The 15,955-nt window shown below is 40.5% G+C and overlaps 1 protein-coding gene across 2 annotated transcripts in view; it reads left to right on the forward strand.

The window, feature by feature from the left end:
• Positions 1-15,955, forward strand: part of NELL1 (neural EGFL like 1) — a 721,145-nt gene that overhangs the window by 134,873 nt on the left and 570,317 nt on the right. For both annotated transcript variants that reach the window (XM_080687783.1, XM_080687782.1), the window contains exon 5: positions 1,917-2,013. In XM_080687783.1, the coding sequence (XP_080543909.1) occupies positions 1,917-2,013 (97 nt within the window). The remainder of the gene's footprint in view (positions 1-1,916; positions 2,014-15,955) is intronic.

Raw genomic sequence — 15,955 nt, forward strand, 5'->3', positions numbered from 1 at the left:
GTGGAGAGAGCCCGTCCTGTCTTTTTAAAGGAAACTTATTTTTGTTTACTTATGTTGTGAACGTCCATTTATAACAAAAATTAGTAAAGAAGGACCTGATATATATAGAGCCTTGTCAGGTGAATGAATACCTTGCATGGAGAGTTAGGAAACAGCATGCTTCTGTGGGGAATAGCAGAGTCATGGATGATGTGGCTAAGATACAAGGCTGTGGCATGACAGCTCCCAGCTGTAAGAGTCTTGTACTCATGCACCTGCCTTGACACAGCTGGACAATCTTTCAGTTCTTCCACTTTCCCTCTGAGAGTTGCTGGAGGAGCCCGTCCCACTCTGGCCATGGGCAGCCAGCCAGGGCCATCTCAGCAAGGAAGACAGCAGTTGGAAGACATCTGGACCTACCTGGTGATGGCTCCTCCTGCAGCTGTTCTTGAGCAAGAACTGGAGAATGCCAAGAATGGACAGGGCCATCAGGGTGCACTGAATTTCACAGATGGTCACTCTGTCTTTCCCCACCCAGAATATTCTGACCATATAAGGACAAGTTCAGTTCTGAGGCAAGCTTGTCCTTCTTCTTCTCAGCACCCAGGTACTGGGAGGTCCATGCCAGGGGTGGGTGGAGGCCTGTGATCCGCTGGTGGAGGAAGGGATGATATCTGAAGGGAGCACACATCTAAATATTTGTGACTGACTAACTGGGGTGTGGCAGGGCAGGATAGCAGAGATAATTCTGTTGTTTAGTAGGTACCTTCAACGATCCTGGGACTGTCGTCTCCCTTGTATTAGTCATATGTCTTCATTTATCATATCATATATGAAGATTTTGTTCATGCGCAGAATTTAATCTTATTTATTTATTTTTTGCTCCATGAGGGCAGGACTTTGTATGTGTGTTTTATTGCTGTATCTTGTTGCTTCATGTGGAGCTCAGACCATAAAAGTGCTCAATAGTTTTTTGGATGATGATTTCAAGAGCTTGATTTTGTAGACTAAGCCTGTTGTGATCTGAGCAGCTGCTACTCACATGTATAAAGGGGTATAGCCGGTTACTGTAGAAATGAGTAGCAGCTAAATAAACCAAGGCAGGGAGAAGTAGTATAAAGGGAAGTGCATGGGCTTTGGAAGCAGGCAGCTGGAGATTCTCATCCCAACTCTACTACTCTCTGACTGGCCCTTTTATATTCTGTGAACCTCAGCTTTCCCACCTGTAACATGGATAAAAGTACTTTACTCACAGAGTTTGTGGAATGTTCATTGCTCACAGTAGACACTCATGTTACCCTCATCCCCCTTCCCTGACAAAGGATGAAGATAGAAAGCCATGAGGGGCCCAGATAATGTGTCCAGATGTTGGAAGAGATCATTGAAAGGACTGGACTGCTGGGTGACCCACAGGCTGGGCCTGGGCAATTGGAGGCTCCTCCCCTGTCCCTTGTCCTTAGAGTGTACATTCCATCCACTGTTCCCATTCTAGGAGCCACTCAAGGATGTAGCCCTAGAGAGTAGTATGTTATTGAGACCATCTGGACGGTATACATGCCTGAAACCCATTAAGGCCTCTATGTAACAAGATTTTGGCAGGTGGGTGTGGAGATCTCCTCTGTGGCCACCCAAGACAAGCCTACTGTGTAAGTTCTCTTGCTTAAGGAAACTCCCACCTATCAATTGGGAGTGGCCTTCCTCTTTCTTCAGTCTCTCCTTGCCCTCTGTGTATGGGGGCCCGTTTCTAATTTCACCCAGGGAACTCCTGAGGTTGTGAAACAACACCAAGTGTTGTCAAGAAACATGTGTCTACATTCAGGTTACCTACCAATCATTTCAAACATGCCACACATTGGCTCCATATCTCTATAGCAGAAGCTATTGCCATGAGTCCTTCAAGCAGCATGTATTAGTAACCGTGTTCTTTGCCCCTACAGGATTTATGAACGTGTGATAGACCCTCCAGAGACCAACCTTCCCCCAGGAAGCAACTTATGGCTTGGTCAGCGCAACCAAAAACATGGCTTATTCAAAGTAAGGACTACTTGCTACTTCTGACACCTGCTTTTTTATGTGCTTGACGTGAATGAAATAATTTAATCTTCATGATTTTATGAAGTAGGTGCTTTGAAACTCTCTGCGAGGCAGAGCATTAAGGGACTTGCCTAAGGTCACACAGTTCACTGTGGTGCCAGGTATGAATGATGCAGAATGTAAATGATCCTCACAATGTTTCTCAACCTAATTCTTAAGGTCATCTTTAAGTTCATTTTCATTCTCAGACTATATATTAAATCATTTTGGGGGTGATGTTTAGGTATACAGTAGGAAACATCAGTGTCTAGGAGTGTTGATTTTCTTGTCTATAAAGAGGACAGTACAATGACTGCATTATTGTACTTTATAACAACATAAGGATACCGATTTGAAAAGAATTGAAGTTAAAAACATCATGAAATTTTAAGATAGTCTTGTTCTTCAGTAGAATGGCAGAATTTTGCTTCTGGCAATAAGGTAAAGTAGATATTTTAACAATCCTTGTACTTCATAATGCCTCTAAATTCTGGGTAAAACAGAACAAAATCTTTTAAGATTTATCATTGCACTTATAAAAGGGGAGACTCAAAGGGGCCCATATATGGAGGGAAATGAAAACCAGAGGAATGTCTGCCAATACCAGGAATTTAGAGACTTAAGTTTATTCCCCATTTATTTTTTTTTCAACTTTATTGAGAAACAATTAACCTATAACACTGTAAGTTTCAGGTGTACGATTGGTTCATATATTACACTTATATATTGCAAAATGATTACCACCATAGTGTTAGCTAATGTCACCATCTTGTAAGTGCTATTTCTTCTTTACGGTGAGAATATTTAAGATTTAGTCTCTTAGCAACTTTCAAGTATGTAACACAATATTATTAACTATAATCACTATGCTATCTGTACATTAGATCCCCAGAACAAATTCATATTATAACTGGAAGTGTGTACCCTTTGATCAACCTCTTCCTATTCCCCACTCCCCTAACCCCTGGCAACCACCATCTACTCTCTGTCTATGAGTTCAGCTTTTTAGATTCTACATATAAATGGTATTATATAGTATTTGTCTCTCTGTCTGACTTATTTGACTTCACATAATGCCCTCAAAGTCCATTCATGTTTTCCTTTCTGGTGGCTGAATATTATCTATCTATCTATCTATCTATCTATCCATCCATCCATCCCACTTCTTTATCTAGTCATCTGTTGACAGACATTTAGGTGGTTTCTATGTCTTTGCTACTGTGAATAATGCTGTAATGAACAGAGATCTCTTTGAGGTAGTGATTTCATTTCCTTTGGCTGTATACTTAGTCTAATATGAATCTACCCAGAAGTGGGATTGCTGGATCATATGGTAGTTTAATTTTTAATTTTTTGAGAAAATTCAATACCACTTTCCATAGTGGCTGTACCAATTTATATTCCCACCTAAAGTGCAGAAGGGCTTCCTTTTCTCCACACCCTTATCTATTGGAAACTTATCTATTGTCTTTTTTTTAAATAAATCTTTATTGTTCAGATTATTACAGTTGTTCCTCTTTTTCCCCCCCATAGCTCCCCTCCGCCCGGATCCCACCCCACCCTCTGCCCTTACCCCCACACCACTGTCCTCATCCATAGGTGTACTGTTTTTGTCCAGTCTCTTCCCGCACCCCCAACACCCCTTTCCCCCTGAGAATTGTCAGTCCACTCTCTTTCTATGCCCCTGATTATATTATATATTCACCAGTTTATTCTGTTCATCAGATTATTTATTCACTTGATTTTTAGGTTCACTTGTTGGTATATATGTATTTGTTGTTCATAATTTTTATCTTTACCTTTTTCTTCTTCTTCCTCTTCTTAAAGAATACCTTTCAGCATTTCATATAATACTGGTTTGGCGGTGATGAACTCCTTTAGCTTTTTCTTATCTGTGAAGCTCTTTATCTGACCTTTAATTCTGAATGATAGCTTTGCTGGGTAAAGTAATCTTGGTTGTAGATTCTTGCTATTCATCACTTTGAATATTTCTTGCCACTCCCTTCCTGCCTGCATAGTTTCTGTTGAGAAATCAGCTGACAGTCGTATGGGTGCTCCCTTGTAGGTAACTGTTTTTCTCTTGCTGCTTTTAATATTCTCTCTTTGTCTTTTGCTCATAGCATTTTAATTATGATGTGTCTTGGTGTGGTCCTCTTTGGATTCCTTTTGCTTGGGGTTCTCTGCACTTCCTGGACTTGCAAGTCTATTTCTTTCACCAGGTGGGGGAAGTTTTCTGTCATTATTTCTTCAAATAGGTTTTCAGTATCTTGCTCTCTCTCTTCTTCTGGCACCCCAATAATTCAAATGTTGGTACGCTTGAAGTTGTCCCAGTGGCTTTTTACACTATCTTCATATTTTTGGATTCTTTTTTCTTTTCCAGTTGGGTGTTTTTTGCTTCTTCGTATTTCAAATCTTTGACTTGATTCTTGTGTTTCTCTAGTCTGCTGTTGGATCTCTGTATATTATTCTTTATTTCAGTCAGTGTATGCTTAATTTCTAGTTGGTCCTTTTTCATATCCTCGAGGGATTCACTAAATTTATCGGCGGTTTCTAGAAAATTCTTGAAAAACCTTGTAACTGTGGTTTTGAACTCTATCCAGTCATTTGCTTTCCTCCCTTTCTTTTGTTTGTGACCTGTTTCTTTGTCTCCACATTTTGGCTGCTTCCCTGAGTTGATAGAGTGGCTTTGTGTGCTAGGTGTCCTATAGGGCCCAGTGGCTCAGCCTCCCCAATTACCTGAGGTGGACACTCTTGGTGCACCCCTTTGTGGGCTGAGTGCACAGTCTTGTTGTAGTTAAGCCTTGATTGTTGTTGGTATCACTGGGAGGAATTGACCTCCAGGCCAATTGGCTGTGAGGATCAGTTGTGTCTTCTGTGCTAGAAACACCCTTATGGGGCAGAACTTGCTTCAGTGGGGCTTTGGTGCTCACTGAGTCTGCCCCCTGAGTGTGTCCCTTATGGATGTGAGGAGTTGTAATCTGGATGGTCGCACTCTGATCCCAGGGTACACTGGCTCTTGGATCTCCAAGGAGGTGCAAATATAGCTCTGCCCGAGGCCACCCAGCAGGAGCTATGGAGAGACCTGCAGATTCTTCTTCTTTGTTTGGGTTTTGGAGGTGCCCAGATGAGGCCCAGCTGTGAAGCAATGCAAGGTGCTGTGGAGCCTTGGAAGTTCTGGGGCTCTCTGACCCAGCTGCAGTTGGTTAGGTAATTTTAGATCGCAAAGGGCCAGGCCACTCATATGCAAAAGCCTCTGCACACAGCTGGGGTGGGATTGTAAATTGGGTGGGGCAGGGTCTCAGGGAATCAACAGGGCAGAGCAAACAGCTATGGCTGACCTTCAGCCCTGCCATAAGAGGCCCCCGGGTCTCAGTGTCCCTCGGTAATCGCTGCAAGTATCTCTGAGAAAAAGCTGCCCTTGTGTTCTGGCCCGATGCCAGACAGTCCAGTTTCCCCACCCCGTATGAGTCTGGGTCCCCAGAGTCTCACCCAGAACTGGAGTTCAGAGCAGTCGGGAGCTTGTGTCTCCCTTCTGATTGAAAAAGACAACCGCGTCCTCAGTTGCCAGCCCTTTCCACGCACATGCGCCTCTGTACCTGCGTCTCTTTCCTTCAATTGTAGAATTTCCACTCAGCCAGCCTTCCTGTGGTTCTGGATGATGTCCGTTTTGTCTTTTAGTTGTAGGTTTGAAGTGGTTGTCGAGGCAGCAAGTTCAGGTGTTTACCTATGCCACCATCTTGGTTTCTCCCTATTGTCTTTTTTTTTTTTTTTTTTTTTTTTTAAAAATCTATTTATTGTCTAAACTTTTACATATATCTCCTTTTTCCCAAATTGACACCCCTCCAGCCATTCCCACCCTGGGCAAGCCCCCACTGCCCCAGTGTCTGTGTCCATTGGTTATGCTAATATGAATGAATATAAGTCCTTTGGTTGCTCTTTAACCCCCCTTCCCTACCATTTGTCTCTGGATTGTCTTTTTGATGTAATCATTTTAGCTGGTATGAGGTGATATCTCATGTGGTTTCATTTGCATATACCTGATGATTTACCTCTTGATTCTATTTCTTTGGTTTGTGTGTCTTTTTATGTTAGTATCATACTGTTTTTATTAGTATAGCTTAGTAGTATAGTTTGAAATCAGTAAGTATGATGCTTCCAGCTTTGTTCTTTTTTTCTCAGGCTTATTTTGTTACTTTGGGATCTTTTGTGGTTCCATACAAATTCTAGGATTGTTTTTTTTTATTTCTTTGAAAAATGGCTTTGAATTTTGATTAGGATTGGATTGAATCTATAGATTTCTTTGGTTAGTGTGGACATTTTAATAATAATTCTTCTGATCCATGAACATGGGATATCTTTCCATTTGTTTGATAAAACACTTGAGAAGTCACAAAGTATTGTAGTATTCAGTGTACAAATCTTTTACCTTCTTGGTTAAATTTATTCCGAGAATTTTATTGTTTTTGATGGTATTGCAAATGAGATCATTTTCTATATTCCTTTGTCACATATGTTATTGAAAGTGTATAGAAACAAAATTGATTTTTTATCTGGTTTTGTGTTCTGCAAATTCATTGAATTAATAGATTAGTTCTAAAGTTTTTAAATAGAATTTTTAGGATTTTCCATATATAAGATCATATTATCTGCAAACAAGAAAATTTTACTTCTTCATTTCAAATTTGAATGCCTTTCATTTCTTTTTCTTGCCTAGGACTTCTAGTACTATGTTGAATAGGCATATCAGAGTGGGCACCCTGTCTTTTTCCTAATCTTCGAGGAAAAGCTTTCAGCATCTCACCACTGAGTATGATGTTAGTTGTGGGCTTATCGTATATGGCCTTTATTATGTTGAAGTATCTGCCTCTTGCCCAATATGATGAGAATTTTTATCATTCAAGGATGTTGGGTTTTGTCAGATGCTATTTATGCATCTATTGAGATGATCATGTGATTTTTGTTTTTTATTCTATTGTGGTATATAACATTTATTCGTTTGCATATCTTGAACCATCCTTAAATATCAGAGATAAATCTCCCTTAATCATGGTGTATGATTTTTAATGTACTCTTGATTTAACTTTGCTAATATTTTGTTGAAAATGTTGGCATCTATAGTTATCAGGGTTATTGCCCTGTAGTTTTCTTTTCTTGTAGTGTTCTTATCTCGTTTTGGTATCAGAGGTCCTTAACCAATAACCATTTTATTTAGCTCACAATTCTTTGCATTGTTTGGATGATTTTCCTGGTCTGGCTAGCTATACTGATATCTACTGGGCTCTTTCATGTGTCCGTAGTCAATTTACAGGTCACCAGGTGGCTGGATGACCTAAGCCTCTTTACAGCTCTGGTAGTAGGCTGGCTGTTGACTGGCTTCAGTTCTCTTCCAGATGGTCTGTGTTCCTCTAGTGGCCTAGCTCAGGCTTATCGACATGGCAGTCTTGAGGTTTCAAGTACAAGAAGAGAGGATGCACTAGTGCTCTTCAGTGCTCTGTTTGCTTGGTCACATTTGCCAATAATTTACTACCCAAAGCAAGTCCTATGGCCAAATATAGTCAAGGGCTAAAGATATAGACTCAGTCTCCTGAAGAACTATTTTGCAATTTTGTCTTACAAAGATACGGATGCAAGGAGGAGGAGAAGTATTGACCATTTTAATAATCTCTTACACCAATCAAGATAAGTTGAAAGACAGCCATGCCTAGACATCTTAGTGAAATAGCAGAATCCTAAAGATATAGACAATATCTTAAAAGTAGCCAGTGAGAAAAAGCAAAATTTCCACGAAAGAATAACAAAGATTGAATAGCTGTCTTTTAAAGAGTAAAAGCAGAAACCCAAATATAATAATAAGAGTTTTCAAAGTTTGAAATAAAATAACTCCCAAATGTATATGCATATATCCAGCTTAATTATTATTTGAGAATAAGTGTGAAATAAAGACCTTATAAACAAATAAAACTTTCAGTTTATGACCAATAGATCTTCATTAGAGAAGAAAGACATATAATGCAAGGAGAACTGGTGAATACATTATTGACAGCAAACACAAACCTGAATAATCATTGTTTGATTAAATATTAATAATAATGCCTAATTAAAAAATAGGTGTATTTTGAAAATAAATATTAGACAATAATAATAGGGGATGATCTGATGTAAAGTGTTACAAAGCCTTGTTTTGGTCAGAAAAATTAGTACAGAAATTGATTAATTTTAGACTTTGTTTGCATATTAAAAATATAAATGAACGCTGAAAAAACAGATAGTGTTTAACTTTCAAATTTAATTATGAGAGAATGAGAGGATTTCTTAAAAAGTTCTGCCAACCCAAATTAAGGCAAGAGGAGAGAAAATGCTGTCTTTTAATATAGCAGATGTAATTCCATTTCATAATATTTATTATCAGATTTAAGTAATTTACACTCAGTGCTTAAAGTCAAAGTATTATATTGGATTCATAAGACTCAAATTCTGATGTATATCTATAATAATAAAAGCATAATATGCAAATCGACTGAAGGGCTGAACAGTGGAATGACCTTCCGGATGGACAACCACACTATGACACCCACTGGCACCAGGCCAGCCAAGGCGGGTGTGATGCAATTGGTTGTGGGCCCAGTCATTGCCCCATGATTGCCCTGCAGAGGGAGGCCCAGGCCACCGGCCGGTGGGGCAATCAGTTGGCGGGGGGGCTCCATGATCACCCCAAAGAGGGAGTCCCAGGCCACTGACTAGCAGGCTGCAGTGGGTAGGCAGGGCCTCCCTCTGCAGAGTGTGATCAATCAATCACTGGGCTCCCAGACTGTGAGAGGGTGCAGGGGTAAGGGAAATTTGTCCCTGAGTGCACAAATTTCATGAACCGGGCCTCTAGTTGTTTATATTGAAACAATTAAAAAATAAGGATTCATAAACATTGAGAGTGAAGTGAAACAAAGGAGGAAGAAAATAGACCAAACCAAACATGAGAAAACTGTAGAATCTCAGGCAATATCAAACTTAAAAGCTGAGGAGTTGATCACATAATGATAAATAATTCTGCAGGTACATAAACCTAAAGCATAAGCTGAAAGTAGACATTGCAGTATTTCAGAATACTGGGGAAGGATGGTCTTGCTTGTTTATTATTGGTAATTCTTTCTTATAAGCTTTACTTTAATTATAACTGTGTCTATTTTATTCAGCACACACTTAGAATAGTACCAGGAACATAGCTGGCAGACAATATACTCTTAAAATGAATGAATGTAACAGCTATGAATTTGTCTTCTTATTTGTAAAGTGGCAGAGATAGCTCTCAGAATGGTAATGCAGATGATATAATAAGTTTGCAATATGCATCTTCTCCCTTTTTTCTTTTTTTTTTGGTTTTTCAATTTTTGTCATTGCTTCTATGCATAAACACAATTGATTTTTTTAAATTTAATCTTTATTGTTCAGATTATTACAATTGTTTCTCTTTTTTCCCCCCATAGCTCCCCTCCACCCAGTTCCCACCCACCCTCTGCCCTTATCCACCCCCACTGTCCTCATCCATAGGTGTACGATTTTTGTCCAGTCTCTTCCCGCACCCCCCATATCCCTTTATCCCTGAGGATTGTCAGTCCACTCCCTTTCTATGCCCCTGATTCTATTATATTCACCAGTTTATTCTGTTCATCAGATTTTTTATTCACTTGATTTTTAGATTCCCTTGTTGATAGATATGTATTTGTTGTTCATAATTTTTATCTTTACCTTTTTCTTCTTCTTCCTCTTCTTAAAGAGTACCTTTCAGCATTTCATATAATACTGGTTTGGTGGTGATGAACTCCTTTAGCTTTTTCTTATCTGTGAAGCTCTTTATCTGATCTTCAATTCTGAATGATAGCTTTTCTGGGTAGAGTAATCTTGGTTGTAGGTTCTTGCTGTTCATCACTTTGAATATTTCTTGCTACTCCCTTCTGGCCTGCATAGTTTCTGTTGAGAAATCAGCTGACAGTCGTATGGGTGCTCCCTTGTAGGTAATTAACTGTTTGTCTCTTGCTGCTTTTAAGATTCTCTCTTTGTCTTTTGCTCTTGGCATTTTAATTATGATGTGTCTTGGTGTGGTCCTCTTTGGATTCCTTTTGTTTGGGGTTCTGTGTGCTTCCTGGACTTGTAAGTCTATTTCTTTCACCAGGTGGGGGAAGTTTTCTGTCATTATTTTTTTTTAATTTTTTTATTAAGGTATTATATGTGTACATATCTTACCATTGCCCCTCCATCCCACTCCCATACATACCCTCACCCCCCAATGTTTTGCATCCGTTGGTTATTCTTATATGTATACATATAAGTCCTTCGGTTGATCTCTTATTTCCCCCACCTCTCCCTAACCTTCCCGCTGTAATTTGACAGTCTCTTTGATGCTTTACTGCCTCTGTATCTATCTTTTTGTTCATCAGTTTATAATGTTTTTTATTATCCACAAATGAGTGAGATCATGTGGTATTTTTCTTTCATTGACTGGCTTATTTCACTTAGCATAATGTTCTCTAATTCCATCCAGGTTGCTACAAATGGTAAGAATTCTTTCTTTTTTATGGCAGCATAGTATTCCATTGTGTAGATGTACCATAGTTTTCTGATCCAGTCATCTGTTGACAGGCACCTAGGCTGTTTCCAAATCTTAGCTATTGTAAATTGTGCTGCAATGAACATAGGGGTGCATATATCCTTTCTGATTGGTGTTTCTAGTTTCTTAGGATATATTCCTAGGAGTGGGATTACTGGGTCAAATGGGAGTTCCATTTTCAGTTTTTTGAGGAAACTCCATACTGTTCTCCACAGTGGCTGCACCAGTCTGCATTCCCACCAGCAGTGCATGAGGGTTCCTTTTTCTCCACATCTTCGCCAACACTTGTCATTTGTTGATTTGTTGATAATAGCAATTCTGACAGGTGTGAGATGGTATCGCCATTATTTCTTCAAATAGGTTTTCAGTATCTTGCTCTCTCTCTTCTTTTGGCACCCCCATAGTTCTGATGTTGGTACAATTGAAGTTGTCCCAAAGGCTCCTTACACTATCTTCAAATTTTTGGATTCTTTTTTTTTTTTGCTTTTCTGGTTGAGTGTTTTTTGCTTTTTTGTATTTCAAATCTTTGACTTGATTCTTGCGTTCATCTAGTCTGCTGTTAGGTCTCTGTATAATATTTTTTATTTCAGTCAGTGTATGCTTAATTTCCAGTTGGTCCTTTTTCATATCTTTGAGGGTCTCGTTAAATTTATCAGCCTTTTCTAGGAAATTCTTGAAAAACCTTATAACCGTGCTTTTGAACTCTATATCCAGTCGTTTGCTTTCCTTCCTTTCTGTCATTTGTGACCTGTTTCTTTGTCTCCACATTTTCATTGCCTCCCTGAGTTGATAGAGTAGCTTTGTGTGCTAGGTGTCCTATAGGGCCCAGTGGCTCAGCCTCCCCAGTTACCTGTGGTGAACACTCTTGGTGCACCCCTTTGTGGACTGTGTGTACAGCCTTGTTGTAGTTAAGTCTTGATTGTTGTTGGTATCACTGGGAGGAATTGACCTCCAGGCCAATTGGCTGTGAGGATCCGCTGTGTCTACGATGGGAGAACTTCTGTACTGGAGATAGCCTTAGGAGACAAGACTTGCAAAATTGCAAAAGCCTCTGTGCTCAGCTTGGATGGGGCAGAGTCTCAGGGCTGAGCAGACAGCCTTGGCTTCATGTCAGCCCTGCCCTATGAGGCCCCTGGGTCTCAGTGTCCCTCGGTAATCACTGCAAGCACCTCTGAGAGAAAGCCACCTTCGAGTTTAGCCTGATGCCAGACAGTCCAGTTTCTTCCCCAATGAATCTGGATTACCAGATTCTCACCCGGAACTGGATTTCAGCACAGTTGGGTGGTTCTGCCTTCCTCCTGCTAGAGAAAGCCAGCAGCACACTCAGCAGTCAGTCCTCTGTACGTGCACTGGAGCGTGTGCCTCCAGACCTCTGCCTTTCGCAGCTCCCCTGAGTTTCCGTGCTCTCCTCTCTTTCCTGACAGTCCAGACTCCCCCTGTATGAGTTTGGGACCCCAGTGTCTCGCCCGGAACTTGGGTTCAGTGCAGTTGGAACTGGGTTTCAGTGCAGTTGGGAGCTTCCGTCTCTCTCCCGCTAGAGAAAGCTAGCCAGGCATTCAGCCGCCCATCCTCTCCGCACGCGTTTCTTTGTACCTCAGCCTTTTGCAGCTCCTCTGAGTCTCCATGTGCCCCTCTCTTTCCTTCTAGTTGTAGAATTTCCACTCAGGCAGCTTTCCTGTGATTCTGGATGATGTTTGTTCTGTCTTTTAGCTGTAGTTTTGAAATTGTTGTGCGAGGCAGCAGTTTAGGTGTTCACCTGTGCTGCCATCTTGGTTTCTGCCTTCTCCCTTTTCTCTTATGTGTTTACTGCTCCCTGTGTGCTTAACACTATATTATAGAAATGACAGGTGCTTTTTCGGCCTTTTTGGGGACTTCTGTTTCAGTAGGAGTTTGTGATAAAGAGAGGGAGAACAGTTAGTGCTATTATTTATTCCAGCTTGATGAATTCATGATTCTCTGAAGAGGTAAGGAACCTTGTGCTTAAGAGCCCACATAACTGATAAAGACAGAAAGCACAAAGGGTGTTCATAGACTTCACAATCATTTTGCTATAGAGGTGGATTGTAAGGGTGTGGAAGAGAATGCCAACAATCATTGAATGAATGCTTTCCATGTTCTAGACCTTGTGTGGCCCTACATATATTGTCTCAGTTAATTATTATCCCAATTATATAAATCAGACTGCATGACTCAGAGAGATTAAGCTATTTGCCAGTCTAAGTGATGGAAATGGGATTTAAGTTTAGGCCTTTTATTATTTCAGTTTTTGCTCATTCGTCCAAACTTTCATTTAATAATTCCTTTCAATAAATGTTTTATTTAGGATCTTGCTTACTATGTGCTAGTCACTGTGTTAGATGGTGGTGATATTTCACTTAATTACAGCATGTCCATAGTGGAGACAGACCCTGTTGTCTTTTTTAAGGGCTTTGGCTCAAAGGAATAGGTGGTCCCAGTGAAAAGCATCAGAAGGGATGGAGTTTCCACACAGTCTGTCCCCTTAGGGAGCAAAGTGAATCTCTTTGCTCCCCAATAGGAGTAGCCTAATCTAATGGCTCTTTAGAAGGGAACCTTTCAAAATTCCTCTTCCCCTTAGAGTCCTGTATGTGCGGCAGTGCTCTGGCCATCCTTTGGTGAGGTGAGATGGCTAGGCTTGGGAAAATATGTCAGTGGCTCATTACAGAAATTATCTCGATCAATTTAATGTCCCTGTAAAAGAGGCAGCCCTGCTCCGGTGAGTCAGCACATCTTCAGGCCTTTAATATTTATCTTGTAGAAGCTGCCTCCTGGGTCCAACCACTTCTGCTTTATTGCTCCAGAACAAAAAATGCTTATTATGTGTTTTCAGGTTAAAATAGCATTATTCCCTGCTTTAAATATTAACACTTTGCTTCATAGGCAAAGTCAAAGCAAAAACTCCTCACTTGTCAACCCTCATTCCTGGACCCTGGTGGGTCCTTATGGATCACACAGTAAAAGTGCTGCTGGTTGCCCTGGCCATTTTGGCTCAGTGGGTAGAACATCAGCCCGGGGACCAAAAGGTTGCAGGTTCAATTCCCGGTGAAGGGCACATACCTCCGTTGCAGGCTTGATCCCCGACCCCAGTCAGGGCACTTGCGAAAGGCAACCAATCCATGTGTTTCTCTCACGTCGATGTTTCTCTCTCTGTGTGTCTCTCCCTCTCCCATTCACTCTCTAAAAATCAATGGGAAACATATCCTTGGGCGAGGATTAACAACAACAAGAACAAGAGGGCTGCTGATTGAAGAGCACAGGATGGTGCCTGGCACATAAGCCATAAGGCTGCTAGCATTAGGTCATTTTTATCAGAGACACAGAACACAAGCTAGAGATTTTTTTTTCACTTCAAAACAGCATCCATTTGAGAACATAGCGGGCTCTTAGTGCTGGGCTTATCTGAATCTGTCGCAGATTTCCATTATTGAGGTGGTTGACTACCACTCAGTTTCTCTTTGATCATTCTGAGCTGATGAGGCTGTGAGTTTCAGAGGGTAAAGAAATAAAGAACAAGTGTAGGTGAATGACAATGAGTTCAGGATGCTCCGGTGGGTTTGGTCTTCTGGAAGCTTCTAAATAGTTAAAATAGCTGAGACCTCAGGGAGAATTCACAAGGCCAAGGCACTCTCTGTGTCTCCCTTGATTTCTCTATCTGTTGGGTGAACTTGGGTCTGAAATCTTTCCCTTACCTGGACATCACCATCTCCTTAACAGCTCAGCTGTCACTGGGAAATAACATGGATGACATTATTTTTTTTTTAATGCCACAGCTGTTGTTTTTTACCTCAGCTGGTTCCCATAATTCCGCAGATGGTAAACATATGTTTAGAGGCACCTAGGAAAAGCAGCTCTGCCGGATTCCTCCCATCGCTAATTCTCATTTTTCCTTTCATGCAGAAAGTCCAAGGCGCAGAGCTGGTGAATCTTATACATTTGTAGATTAATATTTCTGTGCATTAAGACTTTGGAAACAGCAGGACAGCTAATGATATGCTAATGAGCTGACAGTGTTTATTGATCGTAATGCAAGTCGACAAATGTCTTTCTTGGCTTTTGTGCAAGCTGGAATATTTTATTAACTGTCTTCGGGGCAGAAATACATAATTGGTTGCATTTTGAAAATCCTCCTTGCGAGTTTCCTGGAGTCTTACTTTTCGTTAGCCTGTTGCCAAAGCTTGGGCCCTTGCCAGTTTATAAACAGAACATGTCTTCATCCCTGTATTTACATGCCCTGCAGGAACTCTCCCCACCCCTTTTCCTTTGCCTTTCAAAGCAATTTGTTGCAGTGTTTTAGCATACAAAAATATACAACCATTTTCTTCAGTGTAAACAGAGATCTGCAGGGAAATAAGAGCCTTAAAAAAGAATTAGCATGTTTGGTGGTAAATCTACTTTTATTTACATCAGAAAACTCTGAGTCTTAGATGGACTTGCTTAATCTTAGTTATTCCATACACAAAAGGGTAATAATAGCATACTTTTCCTAATCTTTTTTAATTGTGTCTTCCTATATTTCTCACTGTGAAATGAGAAATGTTCTTGGAACAATGGAAATAATTGGGCATTAGTTCTCCAAACAAAAAACCCATGTAGAACCTGTCTGGCGCAAATTTATCTTTCATTGCCTGGTGAGCTGAGCTCGGGAGGTAGAGGGTGGCAACAGGTGGATGTAACAAAGGGGGAAAACCCACCAGTATTAATAGTGAAAGTTTATTTATTTGGGCTCTGCATCTTAGGGATTTATTTAGCTACTCAGATTGGCTGAGGTTTAGCATTGCACTAACAATGAGGAGAGGGATGGTTTAGCAAATTAATAGAGTAAATAAGATGGGTGGGTGGGTGGGTGGGTGGGTGTATTAGGCTACTTAAAAGGACCTCTGTTTTGCAGTACTGATGGACTGTTTTAGTGAACTGTTAGCATCTAATGCAAATAATTCATTATGGACAGTGAGTAGTATCTATCAATTAAGACAATTAAGATAGGACCTTATTTTGATAACAGGACCTCATTATAGCAACATCTGGTTAGCTCCTGTAGCTCTAAGACTTTCTCAAATGATATATTATTACTTACACATGTTGTATAGTGGCCCAGCACTGGTGTTGGAGTTAGGAAACCTGCAGTTTATGGCCTAGGATTAAGGTGGCATTTAGGAAAGCTACTTAAAGTATTAATGTGCTAGGTTTTATTCATAGGTCACATTACCAGGTGATCTGGCCCTAGATCAGGCCTCACATCTGTGGTCCTCATCAGGGTTATAACAAGATTGCCTCAGAAGCTTTTGC

Source organism: Plecotus auritus, assembly GCF_963455305.1.
Source record: "Plecotus auritus genome assembly, chromosome: 9".
Classification (NCBI taxonomy): Eukaryota; Metazoa; Chordata; class Mammalia; order Chiroptera; family Vespertilionidae; genus Plecotus; species Plecotus auritus.